The sequence below is a fragment of the Coffea eugenioides genome, chromosome 9, assembly GCF_003713205.1.
Source record: "Coffea eugenioides isolate CCC68of chromosome 9, Ceug_1.0, whole genome shotgun sequence".
NCBI classification, from domain to species: domain Eukaryota; kingdom Viridiplantae; phylum Streptophyta; class Magnoliopsida; order Gentianales; family Rubiaceae; genus Coffea; species Coffea eugenioides.
In genome coordinates this window covers 37,068,524-37,085,452 of record NC_040043.1, presented here as the reverse complement: position 1 = coordinate 37,085,452, position 16,929 = coordinate 37,068,524, and the positions used below count along the sequence as shown (strand labels likewise).

General features: G+C 37.9%; 2 protein-coding genes across 2 annotated transcripts; both read left to right on the top strand.

Annotated features, from left to right (window-relative positions):
* The first annotated feature begins 13,519 nt into the window (after positions 1 to 13,519).
* LOC113748444 (protein STRICTOSIDINE SYNTHASE-LIKE 6-like) lies at positions 13,520 to 14,292 on the top strand. The gene has a single exon (XM_027292000.1). It carries the CDS (start codon positions 13,619 to 13,621, stop codon positions 13,952 to 13,954), a length of 336 nt encoding a protein of 111 aa, XP_027147801.1. The 5' UTR covers positions 13,520 to 13,618; the 3' UTR covers positions 13,955 to 14,292.
* A 1,045-nt stretch (positions 14,293 to 15,337) lies between these two features.
* LOC113782495 lies at positions 15,338 to 16,589 on the top strand. Its single transcript, XM_027328387.1, has 3 exons — positions 15,338 to 15,425; positions 15,960 to 16,457; positions 16,573 to 16,589. The coding sequence occupies exons 1-3, from the start codon at positions 15,338 to 15,340 to the stop codon at positions 16,587 to 16,589; spliced, it is 603 nt and encodes a 200-aa protein (XP_027184188.1).
* Positions 16,590 to 16,929: the final 340 nt, after the last annotated feature.

The following is a 16,929-nucleotide window of genomic DNA, read 5'->3' as shown; positions in this document are numbered from 1 at the left end:
CAGAAAGTGGCCGGATATGCAACAGTAAAAAAAATAAAAAATAAAATAAAAAAATTTCTGCCCAGAATCCCTCCACGAATCCCTCCAATTTCTGGCCGGATTTTGAACAGTAACCAGCGTAAGATGAATCCGTTTCACGGATTCCTCACAATTTTTCTCCCTTCTTCTTCAACCCAACTCACACACTAACACCTCAAACACACACCACTCACTAAAACACCACTTTTCACCATTTAATCTTCAAATAACCTTCACCAAATCACTTTCTCCTATCCTCTAGAGTGAATTTCATAGTTCATATTTTTTCAAAAACAACTCTAAAGTGGATTCAACCTTACCAATAGTTAGGGTTGTACTTTCTTGAATCACTCAATTGAGGTCATATTGGAGTAAGTTTCTTGGGGGTTTTCACATCATATTCATCTCTAAACATCACCAAACCACCTTGAGGTAACAATTCTTCACCTAACTTTGTTATTTGAATTTTGCCATGAATGAATATTTTCTATTTTTAGGCAATTTTTAATATGTGAAGTTAGGTGCATTTATTTCAGCTTATTGATGCTATTGGTGATTGTTAGTGATAACTATATTTTGTGATTTGCATTTATTGTACTTATTTGGTGAATTCTTGCTAGTTTTATGCTTAATTTGGCTTGATGACGAAGTTGCATATTAAGTAGCCAAATGTAGCATTTTAATTAGCTTAGTGGGAGTTTTTTATATTTATGTGAGTAATTTAGATTATCTAATGAATGAAAAGGTGCTTGATTGAATGATTTTGTGAATTCTTAGGTAATTCTAAAAGAAGAGGTGAATTGAAGATGACCTTAATTGATGAATTCATAAATGCACTTACAATTTTTGTGATTCAATAGTTTTTAGTATTTCATGAATTCTCACGAAGGTCATTTATATTTTGGTTTGGTGTGTTTGCCTCCATTTTGAGATTACTTTTGTACTTGCGGGGATTTGATCATTGATGACAAAATGTATAAATGGAACTTATTTTGTTCATGATTGTGGATTTTTTGTGTGAAATTAGCTTCCCTTTGCTTTGGATACTAATGAATAGATTTCATTAGCAAAGATTAGCTCATTTCATGTTTTTATCCCATGAACATTGTATGGTTCCACATGCTCGATCATTTTTCCTTTTTCCTTGACTTGCATGTTTCTTCTTGTTGATTGCAACCTTTTATTTTTAAGAAATTTATTTGTTTTGATTTTGTCTTTTTCAGGGAACTCTCCATTCTTTCTCAAATACGGTTGGAAATTCATCACATTGCCATGGATTTGGATCGCGCAAGTTCAATTGAGCAGTATTTTCTTTTACTCCTTATTTATTTTCCTTTTCTCACATTGAGGACAATGTGAAGTTTAAGTGTGGGGGAGGAAATATTTGAACTTGCAAATACTTTCTATGTGATGATATTTTGTGGATTTAAATGCTTAGAAATGTTGGAATTGTGTTTGAATTATTTGCCATGTGGATAATTTGATTGAAATTGGATTTGTTGGCAGGGAGTTTTCTTCCATTTATATGGGGAAACTCCGTCAAAATTTTTCTAACATCTTGTCCAATATTTCACTATAGCCCAAAAGTTCTTCAATTTTTTTCATTTTTATTTCAAAAAGGGCCAAAGTATTCCAACCTTAAGTGTTTAATTCTTCCAATTGTTGAAACTTTATATGTATTTTGGAAAGTTTAGTCCTCATTTAACTTGAAAATGGTTATTATGCAATTAGGATTTTTGCATTTTAGAAAGTATATTTGGTAAAGTGAGGAAAATTATGCCTATAATTTTACATGTTTAATGAAATTTCTTCTCTTTACTTAATTTTATAAGTAAGTGATTGATATAGTTGATAAAAGGTTATACTCCTCCTTTGATTAGTTCTTATATATTTTCTAAGAGGGAATATCTATTTATTGTCCTTTATTTCTAAAAAAAAAAAAAGAAAAAAAGAAAAGAAAGAAAAGAAAGAAAAAATTATTCTACTCCAATGATTTTTGTACCGAGTAACCGGGGGTTGGCATCTACAAATGTCGATTTTCGCGTAAAAAGGTACTTGAATTAAGAGTATGCATTGCAACTTGAATAAGTGAAATGTTGAGTAACCGGGAATCTTCACCTAAAAGTGTCGATTTTCGCGTAAAAAGGCATTCTCACTAATTAAGTAAAATTAGTATGAATAAATCCCTCTTAGATGTAAAATTTTGAGAAAAAGATGATTATAGGAGGAGGAAGGCTATAAATCGACTATGTGATTTGCTTATTTGTGAAATTAGGTTAGGGTAAGAGATTACGTTTAACTTGTTGAATTAAGGTATAATTATCTTTCCTTTACTTGATATTATGAGTATTTAATGTAATTTGAACAATTGTATAATGATTATTTTCCAAGTCTTGAGGAATTAAATTGGACAAAGTGCATATATTGTTTCACCTCTTGAATCATTGCATTTGATTATGTGTGAATTGCTTGAGGACAAGCAATGATTTAAGTGTGGGGGAGTTTGACAAGTGATTAATTTACGTAATAATTGTATGATATTTTATATTATTTTTAGTCACTTTGGGTATATTATTAGAAGAAAATGATTCATTTTGGCTATAATTGGTAAAAAATGCTTTTAAGTGGTTAAATGAGGTTTTTATCACTTTTTACTTGGATTTTGTGTATTTTGACAGTTTTGACACATTTTCGTATTTCGGCTATAACTTGAGTTACAATGATCGGATTGGGATGATTCTTGAACCTATTTGAAGATAAGAGATAGATCTACAACTTTGGTGAAGACATCTAAATCCAGTTTGAAGGTTTTCCAAGTCAAAAAGCCGAAGTACAGTAGCCAATTTCATTTGGTCGAAGCTGAAACAGGGCAATGAGCAGTCAAGGGTATTTCAGTCATTTATCAGCCTACACAGATCCAAATGAGGTGATTCTTGATGCATTGGAAAGCTAACTCAAAGGGCTACAAGTTTTATGTTTTGGTCAAGAGCTAAATCAGCTTTTATCATCAAGAAAAGTTCAGTTGAAGTTGAATCAAAATCAGAGCAAAGCTGGAAATTGAACCAGAAGTGACCAAATGGTCACTGTAGCAATCCGGCCGGAATTTGGCCGGATTTATGGCCGGATTTCTGGCCGGATTATGGTCAGAAAAGGCTGCTTTGTACGCGTAAAACTCAATTTCACCTCCACTAACTCACATGCGTTGCTAGACATGTGAGAAACATCTCCAGCTGTAAAAGGAAGGTGGAGGCCTCATTTCTTGACCATCTTTCATCATAAAATAACCAAGATTGCAAGATTGAAAGAAGGGAGGAAGAGATTGGAGTCCATAGCAGAAAAGATGAAGGGAGATACGGGAGAAACTTGGTCTGCAACAATGTAGTTCTTCCATCTTCTTAGTAGTAGGTTAGTTTAGTTTAGCTAGTAGTTCATCCTTTCTTGTTATTAGCTAGATTAAGAAGAAGATGGAGGATGAAAAAGGCAAGGAAGAAAACTCATGTGACAAGGGTTGTATTCCTTCCAAACTCTTTATCTTTTGTACTTGATTCTAAGTTTAGTTAATATACAAGTTCTGGATTTTGTGTTTAATATGTGTATCTAAAGTTTAAGCCTTGGGTTTGGTTGAACTTTCTATAATTGTTAGTGTTTATTATTTGGTTATTTGACTGCTATGATTTGAGCAAGTTATTTAGCACTTTGGCTCTTTAAATCATGATTAATCTGGTACCATTAATTGTGATTATCTAAGGTGTTGTTTCTGCAATGAAAATTGAGATTTAACACTAGTTCAAGAAGTGCTAAACATAGGGAGTACACTCACGAAAGTAGAGGTGCACCTATGTGGTTTTTAGTGATTTATTTCATGTAATTTCATTGAAAAAATGAACTTGTAGCTAATTTCATAACCATGAGAATAGGTATGGATGAGTTAGAAGTATAATTGATTCACTACGAAAGTAGGATTCAAATGCATAAGGAAATTACACCATAACTAGCCTAGATGTAGTAATTAATGATCCAAATATAGCAATTGCATGAGTAGTTAGGGATACCACAACCTAAGGAGCTTTTATTTGTTATTTTGTATAATTTCAGTAGGATAAATTTGTTATAATTCATTGATAGTCTAAATAATAGAGAAGCTTTAGTAATACCGGTAATTGTTCACTCTTCCCTGTGGGATCGACCCGATATATACCCTAAACTACTAGTTGATCTGTATACTTGCAGTGAACGGGTGTAATTCGGTATTTTTTAACTTGTATGTATGTAAAATACCCGTCAAAGATCTTATGTGATAAACTGCTTCATACTAGAAGAGCCATCCAGGAGTGGAATAAGCATACGTTTGGGAACATCTTTGACGCATCGCGGGAGGTAGAGATGGCAGTGCATCGGGCAGAGGCAAGATTGGAGAGTGAGGGCTCAGACGATGCTCAGGTGGAGCTTCGTATGGCTCAAGCCCAGCTCAATCGCGCTTTGTCAGTCGAAGAACAATTCTGGAAGCAGAAGGCCAGGGTGAAATGGATGCGTCAAGGCGATTGCAATTCCAGGTATTTTCATGCTATCCTGAGGCAGAGGAGGATACAAGAGGTTATTCATCGGATTAAAGATGTAAATGGAGCTTGGGTAGAATCCGATGAGGGTATATCTAATGAAGTAGTACTGTATTTTTCTGAGTTATTCTCTGAGCCTAAGGGCAATGCGACAGACTTGTTACATGTGATCCCAGCCTGTGTCCCAGTACAGGAGAATGCTCGCTTGGAGGCCGACCCATCTATGGAAGAGGTGAAAAGGGTCATTTTTGCAATGGATGGCGAGAGTGCAGCGGGACCGGATGGTTTCACTGGTAGGTTCTTTTCTTTTGCATGGGAAGTAATTGGTCCAGATATCTATAATGCAGTTTTGACCTTCTTTTGCGGGACTGAGATTCCTCGATTCCTTACTTCTACTTCTATTATATTGATCCCAAAGGGTCCGAACCCTTGCAATTTCTCAAAATTTAGACCGATTAGCCTATGCACTTTCTTTAATAAAGTGTCATCCAAGATCTTAGCGGATAGATTGGCCTCCTTCTTGCCGAGCCTGTCACCTCAACAAACTGGTTTTGTTAAGGGACGGAACATTACTGAGAACTATCTTTTGGCACAAGAAATAATGTCTGGGATACGCAAGTCATCAAGGGGAGGAAATGTTGCTTTAAAGTTGGATATGACCAAAGCCTGTGATAGAGTCTCTTGGCTATTTTTGATAAATGTCCTGCGGCGTTTCGGGTTCGGGGAAAGATTTATCGATATGGTGTGGAGGTTGATTTCTAATGTGTTGTTTTTGGTCATTATCAATGGAGCCTCCTATGGTTACTTTAAATCGAGGAGAGGGTTACGACAGGGGGATCCGTTATCACCCTCGCTGTTTGTGCTTGGGGCAGAGGTTCTTTCTAAGGCATTAAACATCCTTGCTTCACAAGCGGGTTTTCAGGGATTCAAAGTGCCGCTTGGGTGCCCTCCAGTTACGCACCTGGCCTTCGCCTATGATGTGCTGATCTTTGCTAATGGATCTGCTCGAGCCTTACAGAATATTATTCGGGTGCTGGATTTGTACCAAAAATCTTCGGGTCAGCTGGTGAATAGGCAAAAGAGTGGCTATTTGGTTCATCCTACCACCTCCATAGCGAGGCGGAGAGTAATCCAGCGAATCACGGGCTTTTCTCGGCAGCAACCGCCTATCTGGTACTTAGTGTGGCGACCCCACTTCCCCCTAAGGCGAACCAGAGGGTTGGCGGGCCGTCTGCCCAACTCTCGCCAGGACTCACGCAAGCACACTAACCCAAATCCTTCCGAAGATTAACCTAAGCTATTACAATAGCGATTCTTCCAAAATAAATCGATTTCTAACACCACATTAACTTCAAAGATAACCGCATCCGAAGTTAGCCAATCGGCGGCTCCTAAACACCTCACGCGTTATATTCAAGAGGAAAAGTCTTACAGTTTCCAAAACATATAATTTCATACAGACCGAATATATTCACATACAAGCCAAATATCATAATCAGAGTTTACACTTTTCCAGCTTCAAGTGGCAATCCCAAAACAAAACTATATCGTCTTATCCGAATACATTATAAACCGCAAAACGAAGTAATAAAGCTCAAATACATTCATAAGAAAGTCTAAGTAGTTCAGATTTCTCAAACTTCAAGACCTGTCAAGGAAAACAAATAAACGTGGGATGAGCTAAAACTCAGTGGTGCCCCAAAACATGCAATTAAATAAACAAATAGCAAGTATCGATTTCGACTAAAGTAAACAAATAGAAAAACGTATAACAACACAAGGTAGGATACAGGGGCTCTCAGGAGCCATTTTCCTCGCTTGATCACCATTCATCGTAGTTGACTCTCCGTCAACTCTCACTACTTATAATCCATGTAGATCCTCTCATTTTATTCCTAACCCGTCACCGTTCTTACCCCTGTCCCGGGCCCGAACGCCAACTAAGGAAGCAGTATACTCGAGATATACCATTAGAAAATTGGGAGCAGTATACTTGCGTATACCCTCAGGAAATTGGGAGCAGTATATGTTGACCTTGGTCGATCAATCCTTGGTTTTGATGATTAACAAACTAAAATGTAGATTTGGGCTAATGTTTTTATGTGAGCAATTTGTTAGAACAGATTCTTGTGGCACAAAAGAAGAAGCAAAAACAGGGCACTCATGTGGGACGTCCGAAAGGAAGCTATCGGACGTCCGAAAGGATGAAGAACATCAAGAAGGAAACTCTGTCGGACGCTCGTGAGGAAGCATCGGACGTCCGGAAGGATCGGACGCACGCATCGGACGCACATCGATCGCATCGGACGTCCGAGAAATTTCGCAAAGATTTGATGACTCTCTGACGACGTTCGGACGCAGGGTTCGGACGTCCGACAGGTGGTTTGGACGCAGGGTTCGGACGTCCGACAGGTGGTTCGGACGTCCGACAGGCCAACGGCTAGTTTTGACAGCATTTAATATTTGACCGTTGGAGAGCCTTTTGGAGCCATTTCTCACCTTCTATAAACACCCCAAAGCACAAGAAGACACGAGACTTTTGCCAACACAAAATACAAGCTTACAAGTGAGATTTTTGAGTAGAAAGATTCTTTGTTGGTTGTATAAGGGGTTGGGGAAGTTGGGTTGTGAGGTTGCTCAAGTGAAGGTTATTCTCTAGGAGGAGTAAAACCTTGGTGAAAGTGAACCTATCACTTGAAGTGGTAAAACCTTGGTGAAGGTTGCCTCATTTGTATAAAATAGTTCTTAATTGGGTGAGTGATCTTTCAAGTGTAGGCTGTTGAGGGTTAACTAGAATTGTTGTAAAACTCCTTGGCTCAACCAAAGTGTGTTTGGGGTGAGGAAGGAGTGAGCCTTCACTTGTACATCTTGGTTAGCATCGCCATCTATTGAAGAGGCTATTGGATTGATATTTGATTTGCATTTCTTATCTTTTCTCTTTAATTAAGTTTTCTTTATTGTGCTTAAATTTGATATATCTTTGTGCATCATTGTGAAATTGTTTGTACTCATTGGGTTGCACCAGGCCTTACAGTATACTTGCGTATACCCTCAGAAAATTGGTCGAGGAATTCATCCAGCGACGTTACGGTAGTTGGATTCACGAGTCGAGGGATTCACCCAACGACGCAACTACGTTTAGATTCACGAGAAAATATTTCACGCAAGTCACCACTCGAAAGGCTAGTGCGATCAAGTACACACTGCTCACTTCGATGGATCAGAAACCACTTTTTGGCAATTATCACATATCAAGTCAAGAAAGCGCTTTAATCACGTAAGCATAGAACAAGCAGGGACACTCACCAAGAGTGAAGTTACTGATCAAGTTGGGAATCAAAGTCTGCGTCCTCGCTAAACCCTAAAATACCAAATTTTAAAACTATAAGTTGGCTATACTAGTTCTAGGATTACGTAGGAAAATTATTCGTAGTATAGTTAGTTTATTTGCTTGGAATAAGTCAACAACCCATGTAGTACTAAAACTAGTAAAATACTTTGTAATGTTTCTTTCATATTACTTTTCTTGTAAAAGTGTTACTAGAACAGATTTTACGTGAAATAATGTTTCTTGCCGATCAAGTTTTCTGCACGTTTAGTTAAAATCGCTAAAATCTCGTATTTTGGGAATTTCCTCTAGAAAACTAGCAAGGAACAAGTCTTAAAGAAAGAAAAGGAAATGAAACAAGACTTAGGGTTTTAAAAGCTAGAAAAGTTATTTTCTATAACTATCAAGGCTAGTTTAAGCTAAAGGAAAGTTGTCGGTTGGCAAAAATTTAGGGCAAACTATTAATTACTGAAGTTTATCGATTAATACTAGCGTAAAAATATTTTTGATTAGCTTGATCAAAATTGCTCGAGTTCACAGGGTCGAATCGACTTTCACAGTTTCGATTCTATTTCGAAGTCACATTATAACCTAGATTGGCCAACAAATAAAAATCACTTTTCAATAGCAAATCACTAGGGTTTCGTCAATCATTAGCCCTAGGTTTCAATAAATTTAATTCTGATCAATAATAAAATAAATGACCAAGGCTTCGTCAATCATTAGCACTTGATTTTGGCAAGCTCATATCACATTTCAACTTAATCAGAATAAATATAAGGCCTCCAAGCAATTCTAGCAGTTAATTTCATCACGCTTTAACACTTATATAAAATCATCCAAATGGCCAAGGGCTTCGTCAATCATTAGCCCTTAGCATCCAATAATTAGTTCTTATAGCAATAAAGCTAACATTTCAAATGTTTGGAATCACTAATAGGTATATGAACATAAGGCAAGATTGGTAACAATATTTTGTCCAAGATCTCAACAAAATCTCATTACACGTAATCAAATGCAGATTAAACATTTCACCATAGTTATATTCCAAAATTATCCATTCCAATACCGATAACTTCATCACAATATTACAGTCATAATAAAATCAAATTGTCACTCCAAAATGCACAGGTAAGACCCTCTTAATATAGTTTAAAGTGAAATCAATGAACATAAGATATTTTACAGCTCGAAACAGCATTTTTAGAACTAAAATTCGCCACAAGAAATCTGGAAAATTCCTTTACCACCTCTATCAACTTGCTTGAAAATTTTCCAGGTCTACACTTCAACATTTTTGTTTAAATCTTCCAAAATATCCAGTGTTTTGTAGCTAAACAACTTACACAGCTTGAAGTACACATTTTTCATGCATTTCAAAACCATTATACTCCAAGGGAAAAATAAAATAAAATTCCAGAAATCAATTAAAATTTCCAACTCAACCTTGCGGCTTCCAAACATTTTCCAGCAGCTTGTTTATCTTGGATCAATTTTTTTTTTCTCAGCTAAAACAGTGTTTTAAGTACTCCATTGGGACATGCAAACTCTTAGCTAGCTGATAAAGATTTCCAATGCAAAACCAGATTCAAACAACAATTATAATCATCTAATACAATTCCAGAAATTTGTCCAATTAGCCTCAGATGAACATATATGTAGCAGATTTCTATTTCATTTTATTTTTCTGATTTAAACCCATTAATTAACTACATGCAGAGCTTAATTATCTTGTAATTAACTAGTTAATCATGGTTAGAGGCTCAAAACAGCAAAATTATACCAAATGAAGCTGCATTATTCAAGTCAAGTCCTTGGCAGTCCCAAATTCTTACGCATAACAGATTTCTTTTTCTTCAAATCATCATTCGATGGTTCAAAAATCAACATGCAAGGTCCTAAACATCTTAATCATTCAAGTTTGAGTTAGCTAATCATAATCTCAGGTTCTGATTATCACAACAAAGCAGATTACATCGTGCATTTCTTAATCAATCTCTGCAATCCAGATTCAGCGCACATCAGTTTTTTTTCCTTTCCTAAATTCCTCATTCATCGCCTAAGCTTCACATGCATGGCCCTAGATGGCTTAATCTACCCTTGGTCAGTTAGCTTCAGCCCAGAAATTACCTCACCGACGACTCACTCGCGTGACAAGGAAACTGAAAATTTTTTTCCTCCTCTCTCAGCTTCGCACGCTGGTTTGGTCCTGACTGATGTTGCAGCTGCGGTTGGGGTGGAGGGCAGCTGGTTGAAATGAAGGTTGAAGTGCAGAATGGTGAGTCTCACGCGGTGTCTTCCTTTCCTTTGTTCTAGCTCGCGGACTGGACAGAAGAGAAAAGAAGAAAAAATTGCGGCTCGCTGTTTTCTTTCCTCTCTCGGTTGAGGCTGTTCTCTCACTATCTCTGTCGTCGATGTTTACAAGGTGGAGGGGAACTGGAATGTCGTTTGTGGTCTGAGGGGAATTTGTACAGAGGAAATGGGAATGGTGGTGCGAGGTTGGAGTGAAGGGGAAGAGAAAGTGGCTCGCGGTTTTTGAGAGGAAGTTGAGTGTTTGTGAGGTTGTGTGTTGAAGTGGTGAAGTGAGTGCATTGGTCGAATGAGAGGTGAGTGATCATGGTGTCCGAAAATTTGTTTGGTTTGCATAGTGATTTTGTGAGGTTGTGAGGGTAGTTTAGACATTTCACATTACCCTGCTAATCCTCACTTAAATCCTTAATTCTAACTTAATTCCACAAATTACTCCGAAGACACATTAAGCTCCTAATAATGCTCAAATCCCACAGCTTCAATTATCGAAATTTTTACGTTCTACACGTATCTTGTATGCTTGTATTGTTTTTATCTAAAATTTGTCGGCTTTATATTTTTAACGTGAAAATTTTTAGTAGTATTTAACGTTATTCACTAATTAGAATTAATTATTGGACTTTAAATAATTTATTTTAAGGTAGTAAGATTAATCGGCTCAAGTATCGTTGATTTAGCGTAATGGAGACTAAGTGTTCTAACGTTTTATGTTAAGGCGATAAAATTATTCTAATTCTAAATGTATTAATATATTTAAGAAAAACCAAGAAATTTCATAACTTAGAAAAATTATATTAGTTCACACATGAAAAGTGTTTTTAAGTACTTATTTGAAATAAGTGAAAATGATGCTAGAAATTATTAAAGAACTAGAAACGCAAATGAAATATGAAATGATATTTGTATATATATTTTCAGGGTTCTCACACTTAGGGTTCCCACTTCATCTTGGAAGAGGTAAGGCTTCGGATTATGGGGAGGTAAGTCAGGCTATACTTGGGAGAATCCTTTCGTGGAAGTCCAAATTCTTATCTCAGGGGCGTAAGCTCGTTCTCATAAAGCACGTCCTATTATCTATCCCCTTGCACTTATTATCGGTTGCGGTCCTACCAGCTGCAATCTTCACCATTATTGAGAAGGTTTGTTCTAACTTCTTGTGGGGATCGAACGAGAGGGGCCCCGATATCATTGGATTCGATGGGATCAGTTATGGTTCCCGACGGAGGAGAGAGGGGTAGGCTTTCATCTCCTCTGGGACGTGTATACGGCCTTCTCCTTGAAGTTATGGTGGCAGTTTCGCACTGGGACTTCTCTCTGGGCCAAATTTCTGTTAGCAAAATATTGTCGTTCCTGTCACCCATGTCAGGTGGAGTATAGTGTGGGGGCATCGGCTACCTGGAAACGACTACTTAATGTGAGCCGTCAAGCGGAGCTCTCCATGCGGTGATTGGTGAATGCGGGGACTTGTGATTTTTGGTATGACAACGAGTTGGATAATGTGGCTCTTTTTCACAAAGTTCAGGTTCACGGGACCTTGACATTCAAGAATTTCCTTGTACATAGAAGGTGGAATTCAATGTTCCTTGCCCATTACTTCCCAAGGGACATCACGGATCTTATATTACAGCAACCACCCCCAGAGGCTGAGCGGCCGGATGAGGTGGTGTGGATGCCGTCGATATCTGGGCAGTTCTCTTTATCTTCCGCCTTCCAGAAGGTCAGACAATCTCGGAACGCCTCATGGCTCTTCTCTCACATTTGGCATCCCCAAATCCCATTAAAAGTATCTTTCTTTATGCTCTGCCTACTGTTGCAGAGACTCTCGCTCAATGATATCTTGGGTAAATTTGGGGTCCAATCGCCATCAAAATGCTTCTGCTGCAGTATGGCAACGGGAAAATCTATTGAGCATATTTTTGCATCGGGACATCTTGCGAGGTAGATTTGGGGTTTTTTTGGAGCCGTTTGTGGAATAGGTTTGCCTAGGGGTCAGTTGCGTGACAGAGCGATGGCTTGGTAGTTGTCCAAACAGTCGGAAGTCCAAAAACGGCTTATGGTCTCTATTCTCCCGAGTTTCATCTGTTGGCGCATATGGAAGGCGAGAAATAAAGCGCTTTGGGAGGGTATCAGATTGTCATCTGGAGTTATTTGTCATGGCATTTTCCATGACGTAGCAATGGCAGATGCGGACAAGTTCAACAAGGGCAGTTTCCCACCGACTTTTGCTCAGTTTTTTGAAAGTCTTTCCCAACCCTCATCCCCGCTCCAGTGCAAGCTTGTCCGATGATGGACAGCAGGTATGGGGATAGTCACACTTAATACAGACGGGTGCTCTAAGGGTAACCCAGGAACGAGTGGTGGGGGTGGTGTATTCCGAGCCTCAGATGGTCGATTTTTGGTAGGATATTCAGTTTTCCTGGGGATCGGTACGAGTTTGCGTGCTGAGGTATTGGCTCTGTTAGCGGGTCTCCGACTTTGTGGTCAAAACGGCTTTACACAGGTTCGAGTACAGTCTGACTCGTTGGTGTTAATAGGCAAATTGCAATGCAGATTTCAATGTCCGTGGCAGATTCGTTGAGAGATATTCCAAATATCAGCTGGTTGAGGGTCCATGGCAATTCTCTCACTGCTTTAGAGAAGCAAACACGGTAGCAGACATACTAGCTAATGAAGGTCTCTTGCACCCACTTGACCCGATTAGGGTTTATGACCAACCAAGTCGCCTCCCAAAACTGGCAAGAGGGGCAGTCAGGTTGGATAAATTAGGTCTTCCCTCTCTTCGATTTCTTAAAAAATCATCAGCGTAACTGGCCTAGTCAGGGAAGGACAATTCCAAGACAGACGCGAGGGGAAATTTGCATGGACAGGAAATGGTGCACTCGTATCAGTTGCTTGATAGCATGTTATATTTTTCTTGAATTTGGGTTTGTTGGCAGGGAGTTTCGTCCATTTATAAGGGGAAACTCTGTCAAAATTTTCTTAAAATAAATAAAATACTTATGTTAAACAAAAAGGGTTAACAACATAAAAGCCCCCTGTGATATAGCTATCATACAGAAAAGCCCCCTGTGGTTTCATATCATACGCGTCGGTACCCCGTGATTTGAATTATTCTGAAAAATGGACGGAAATCGTTAAAACAGATGGAGTTGAGTGAAAAGACGAAAATACCCTAATGATATAAGCGAAAATTGCAGAAGTAATTTTGCACTTTCGTTCTGTCAAAACCAACAAAGAGAGAGAGAATTGTAGAAGTAATTTTGTCCTCTCTTCTTTTATTTTGATATTTGATAACTACATAAACCATACATCATTCATCATACAAGTACAACACCTCTTCTCCTACAAGCCGCTGAACAAGTGCTAAAAATAGCATAGCCTCTGAGTATAAGTTTGACCAGCACCGATGGCCGAATCAACTCGCATCCCATCTCCCTCATCGTCAGGCGGAACTTCCGGTGAAAGAACCAAAAAGAGCTGGTGGCCCTTTGCTTTTCTCGCATCAGTTCTACCAGTTGTTGTAGGAGTTTTAGTCTACCAACTTGACTCCTTCGACCCTGCTCCTTACCCAGCCCACGAGTTGACTCAGAAGAAACCCCTGATAGTGCCTAAGAGCAACCCTCGCATGCTTAAAGGAGCAGGGATTATTGGGGTCGGAAAACTGCTAGGGCCTGAAGACATAGCTTACGATCCGAAGTCCGGAGTTATCTATACTGGTTGTGAGGATGGATGGATAAAGTGAGTCACGGTGAACGATTCAGCGGCTGACTCGGTTGTGGCGGACTGGATAAACACTGGCGGCCGGCCTCTGGGAGTTGTTTGTGGGCACCATAGCTGAACTAACAATCGAAAATAGTTGGTCATTGATTTGTATCTGGAACGCTCTTCCCGTATTTATTTGTTGGATTAAAAGCATGCTGGTACATGGTCTGAAGTAAGTCGAAAAACGTTAGCTGAATAACAATCGAAATGCTGTGTGTCCTTCAATTTTGGCCGAAGCCGAAGACCAGAACATTGTCTTTTGTATTGAAGTGTGAAGGGTAAAGTAGGCATATCAGGTGAAAATTTGTGATAGAAATCTATTTTTCGCAAGAAACACGCGCCTTTCCAATGCGTTTAATACAAACGCAGGAAATTTGACGATTTCCGTCGACTTTTTAGAATAATTCAAACCACGAGGTACCGACGCGTATGATATAAAATCACAGAGGGCTTTTCTGTATGATGGTTATACCACAGAGGGCTGTTATGTTGTTAACCCAAAAAAAAATGATGAGATAAAATGCCTAGAAAATAATGTTAGGAATTAAAATGATTGTATCACTATAATTTTAAGGGATAAAGTGATAATAATAATAATGTGATAATGCTATAAAATAACGGAATATTTTTGTCTAAAATTTCTTAACATGTTGGATTGAATTACTTATGGGGTGAAATGACTAAAAAATAATATTAGGGGTTAAATTGATAATAGTAATATAGTTTAAAGGGATAAAGTGATAATAATCCAAAAAAAATAAACTTGATATGTATTTTAATCAAGATTTTAACTAAACTACTAGGGGAGGCACCTATTAAATCTACTAATGGAGACTTGATTGAGGGATCTGCTTAAGAAATTTATTCTCATCACCGTACCCAAGTACGGCCACGTGCTCGCAATTCTTGGAGTTGGTATTTTAAGGATGATGTTTTTACCCGATCTTCAACATCGCCAAAAACTTCTAACCATAACTAGTAAAATGCTTTCATATCAATTACGAGATTAGTTATCAATTGGGATTCAAAGTACATAGTACAAATCACGCCAACCTATGAAGACTTCAGTCCCCTTTGGAAATGGAATTGCAGACTTTATCACTGATTTCAACGGCTAGATTAATGTCCAAGATGGGCCTAATATTTGTTTTTGGTATTGGGAACGAGAAATTGAGACAATCCGACACATCTCAAGCCTGATTTTATGGCATGATAACACGTCCCTCTTATCTATTCTTAGACCATCTAACTTAAGTTTTACATATAAGTATACCTGCTCCAATGTTATGCTTTTTGAAGTGAAGAGTGCGCGCATTCTCATTTGCTTTTATCCTGCCCCACATTGGCAGTTTCACTGCTAAAAATGGCTTCCATTCTCTCCCTCTGCATTTTATTCATAATGTGTATTTACCAAAGCCTTTCTTTCGCGGCTGTTGCGCCATTTCTTGATGGTATGCTTTAAATAGTCTTTAATTTTTTTCATATAAAATTGCTAAATGAAATTTTCTTAGGTACGAGATAACCTTGGTACAATTTTTTTTTTTTTTTTGGGTTTATGCCAAATAAATTCACTTTACCATATCATTTTTATGTCAGCACTCAGTACATGACGAAGGGAATATCAAATCTTACCTCCTAATTTCACTTGACATGCAAACATGATCCACGTAAATTGTAGAAAAATCAAATGCGCATCGTTAATTTTCTCTAACATGTTCAACATCAAGAGCAACATGAACCCGTTTGAATTTTTGATTTTGAATCTTATGGTGTTTGACTTGTCTTTCCGATACTTGGAAAAGGTTTTTCGCTCTGGACTTCTTTTTAATCATTGATATGAACCGACCTTCTATGTACTCTTCCTCTTTATTATTATTTTTTCTGAAAAATTCGAACAATGGCAGGATACAAGAACAGGGAGAAAAATTTACTCATAACTAGCAGCAGTATGTTTTTCTAACCATATTCCTGTTTACATTTTGCAGGTCTACTAGAAAATGGTAACTTTGAGGAAGGGCCAAAGGTATCAAACCTTGAGAAAAGACAGATCATAGGAAAATACTCCTTGCCCAAATGGGAAATTCATGGCATAGTTGAATATGTTTCAAGTGGACGGCAACCTAGTGGTTTTCACTATGCAATCCCTCGTGGGGTTCATGCAGTGAGGCTTGGAAATGAGGCTTCCATATCTCAATATGTTAAGGTGAAACCTGGAGCAATGTCTTCATTGACCTTTGCAGTCACCAGGACTTGTGCCCAAGATGAGAAGCTAAGGGTTTCTGTCCCAGGTTTTTCGATTGAACTCCCAATTCAAACACTGTTTAGCAGCGATGGTGGTGATACTTATGCATGGGCTTTTAAGGCAACTTCTGATGTTGTCAAGGTTACATTTCATAATCCTGGAATTCAAGAGGATCCTACCTGTGGACCTCTTCTGGATGCAATTGCAATCAAGGAGATACTTCCTCTCAGATACACTAAGGGTAAGTCCTCTTGACATTACTACAAGTCTATAACCTTGGATTTAAGAAGTGTTTTTTTGGATAACATTGCATTTTTTAAGTATCTTGACATCTATCATTGTTGTACTGTTATTAGGATTATATAAGAGATGATTTCAAAAACCTCCCTTGAGGTTTTTTCCAATCACACCTAACACCCCTCAAGTTTCTAAAATCACGCTTAACACCCTTAGAATGACAACCTTTGTAACATAATAGCCCTTTTATGTAAAAATAATATTAAAAAATATGTTTAGTAGAGGGACTATAATATTCTTCCAATTTTGCCCTTTTGTTAGTTGATTTTTAAATTTTAGAAGATGAAAATAAAAACAAATAGAACTACAATATTTACATAGAAATTGAAGGAGTGTCAGCACAATGACTGCTGAATTGTATCATTTTTGTTGATTCATATGACCATTATAAGATCTGTGCCAAAGTTTTTGATAGA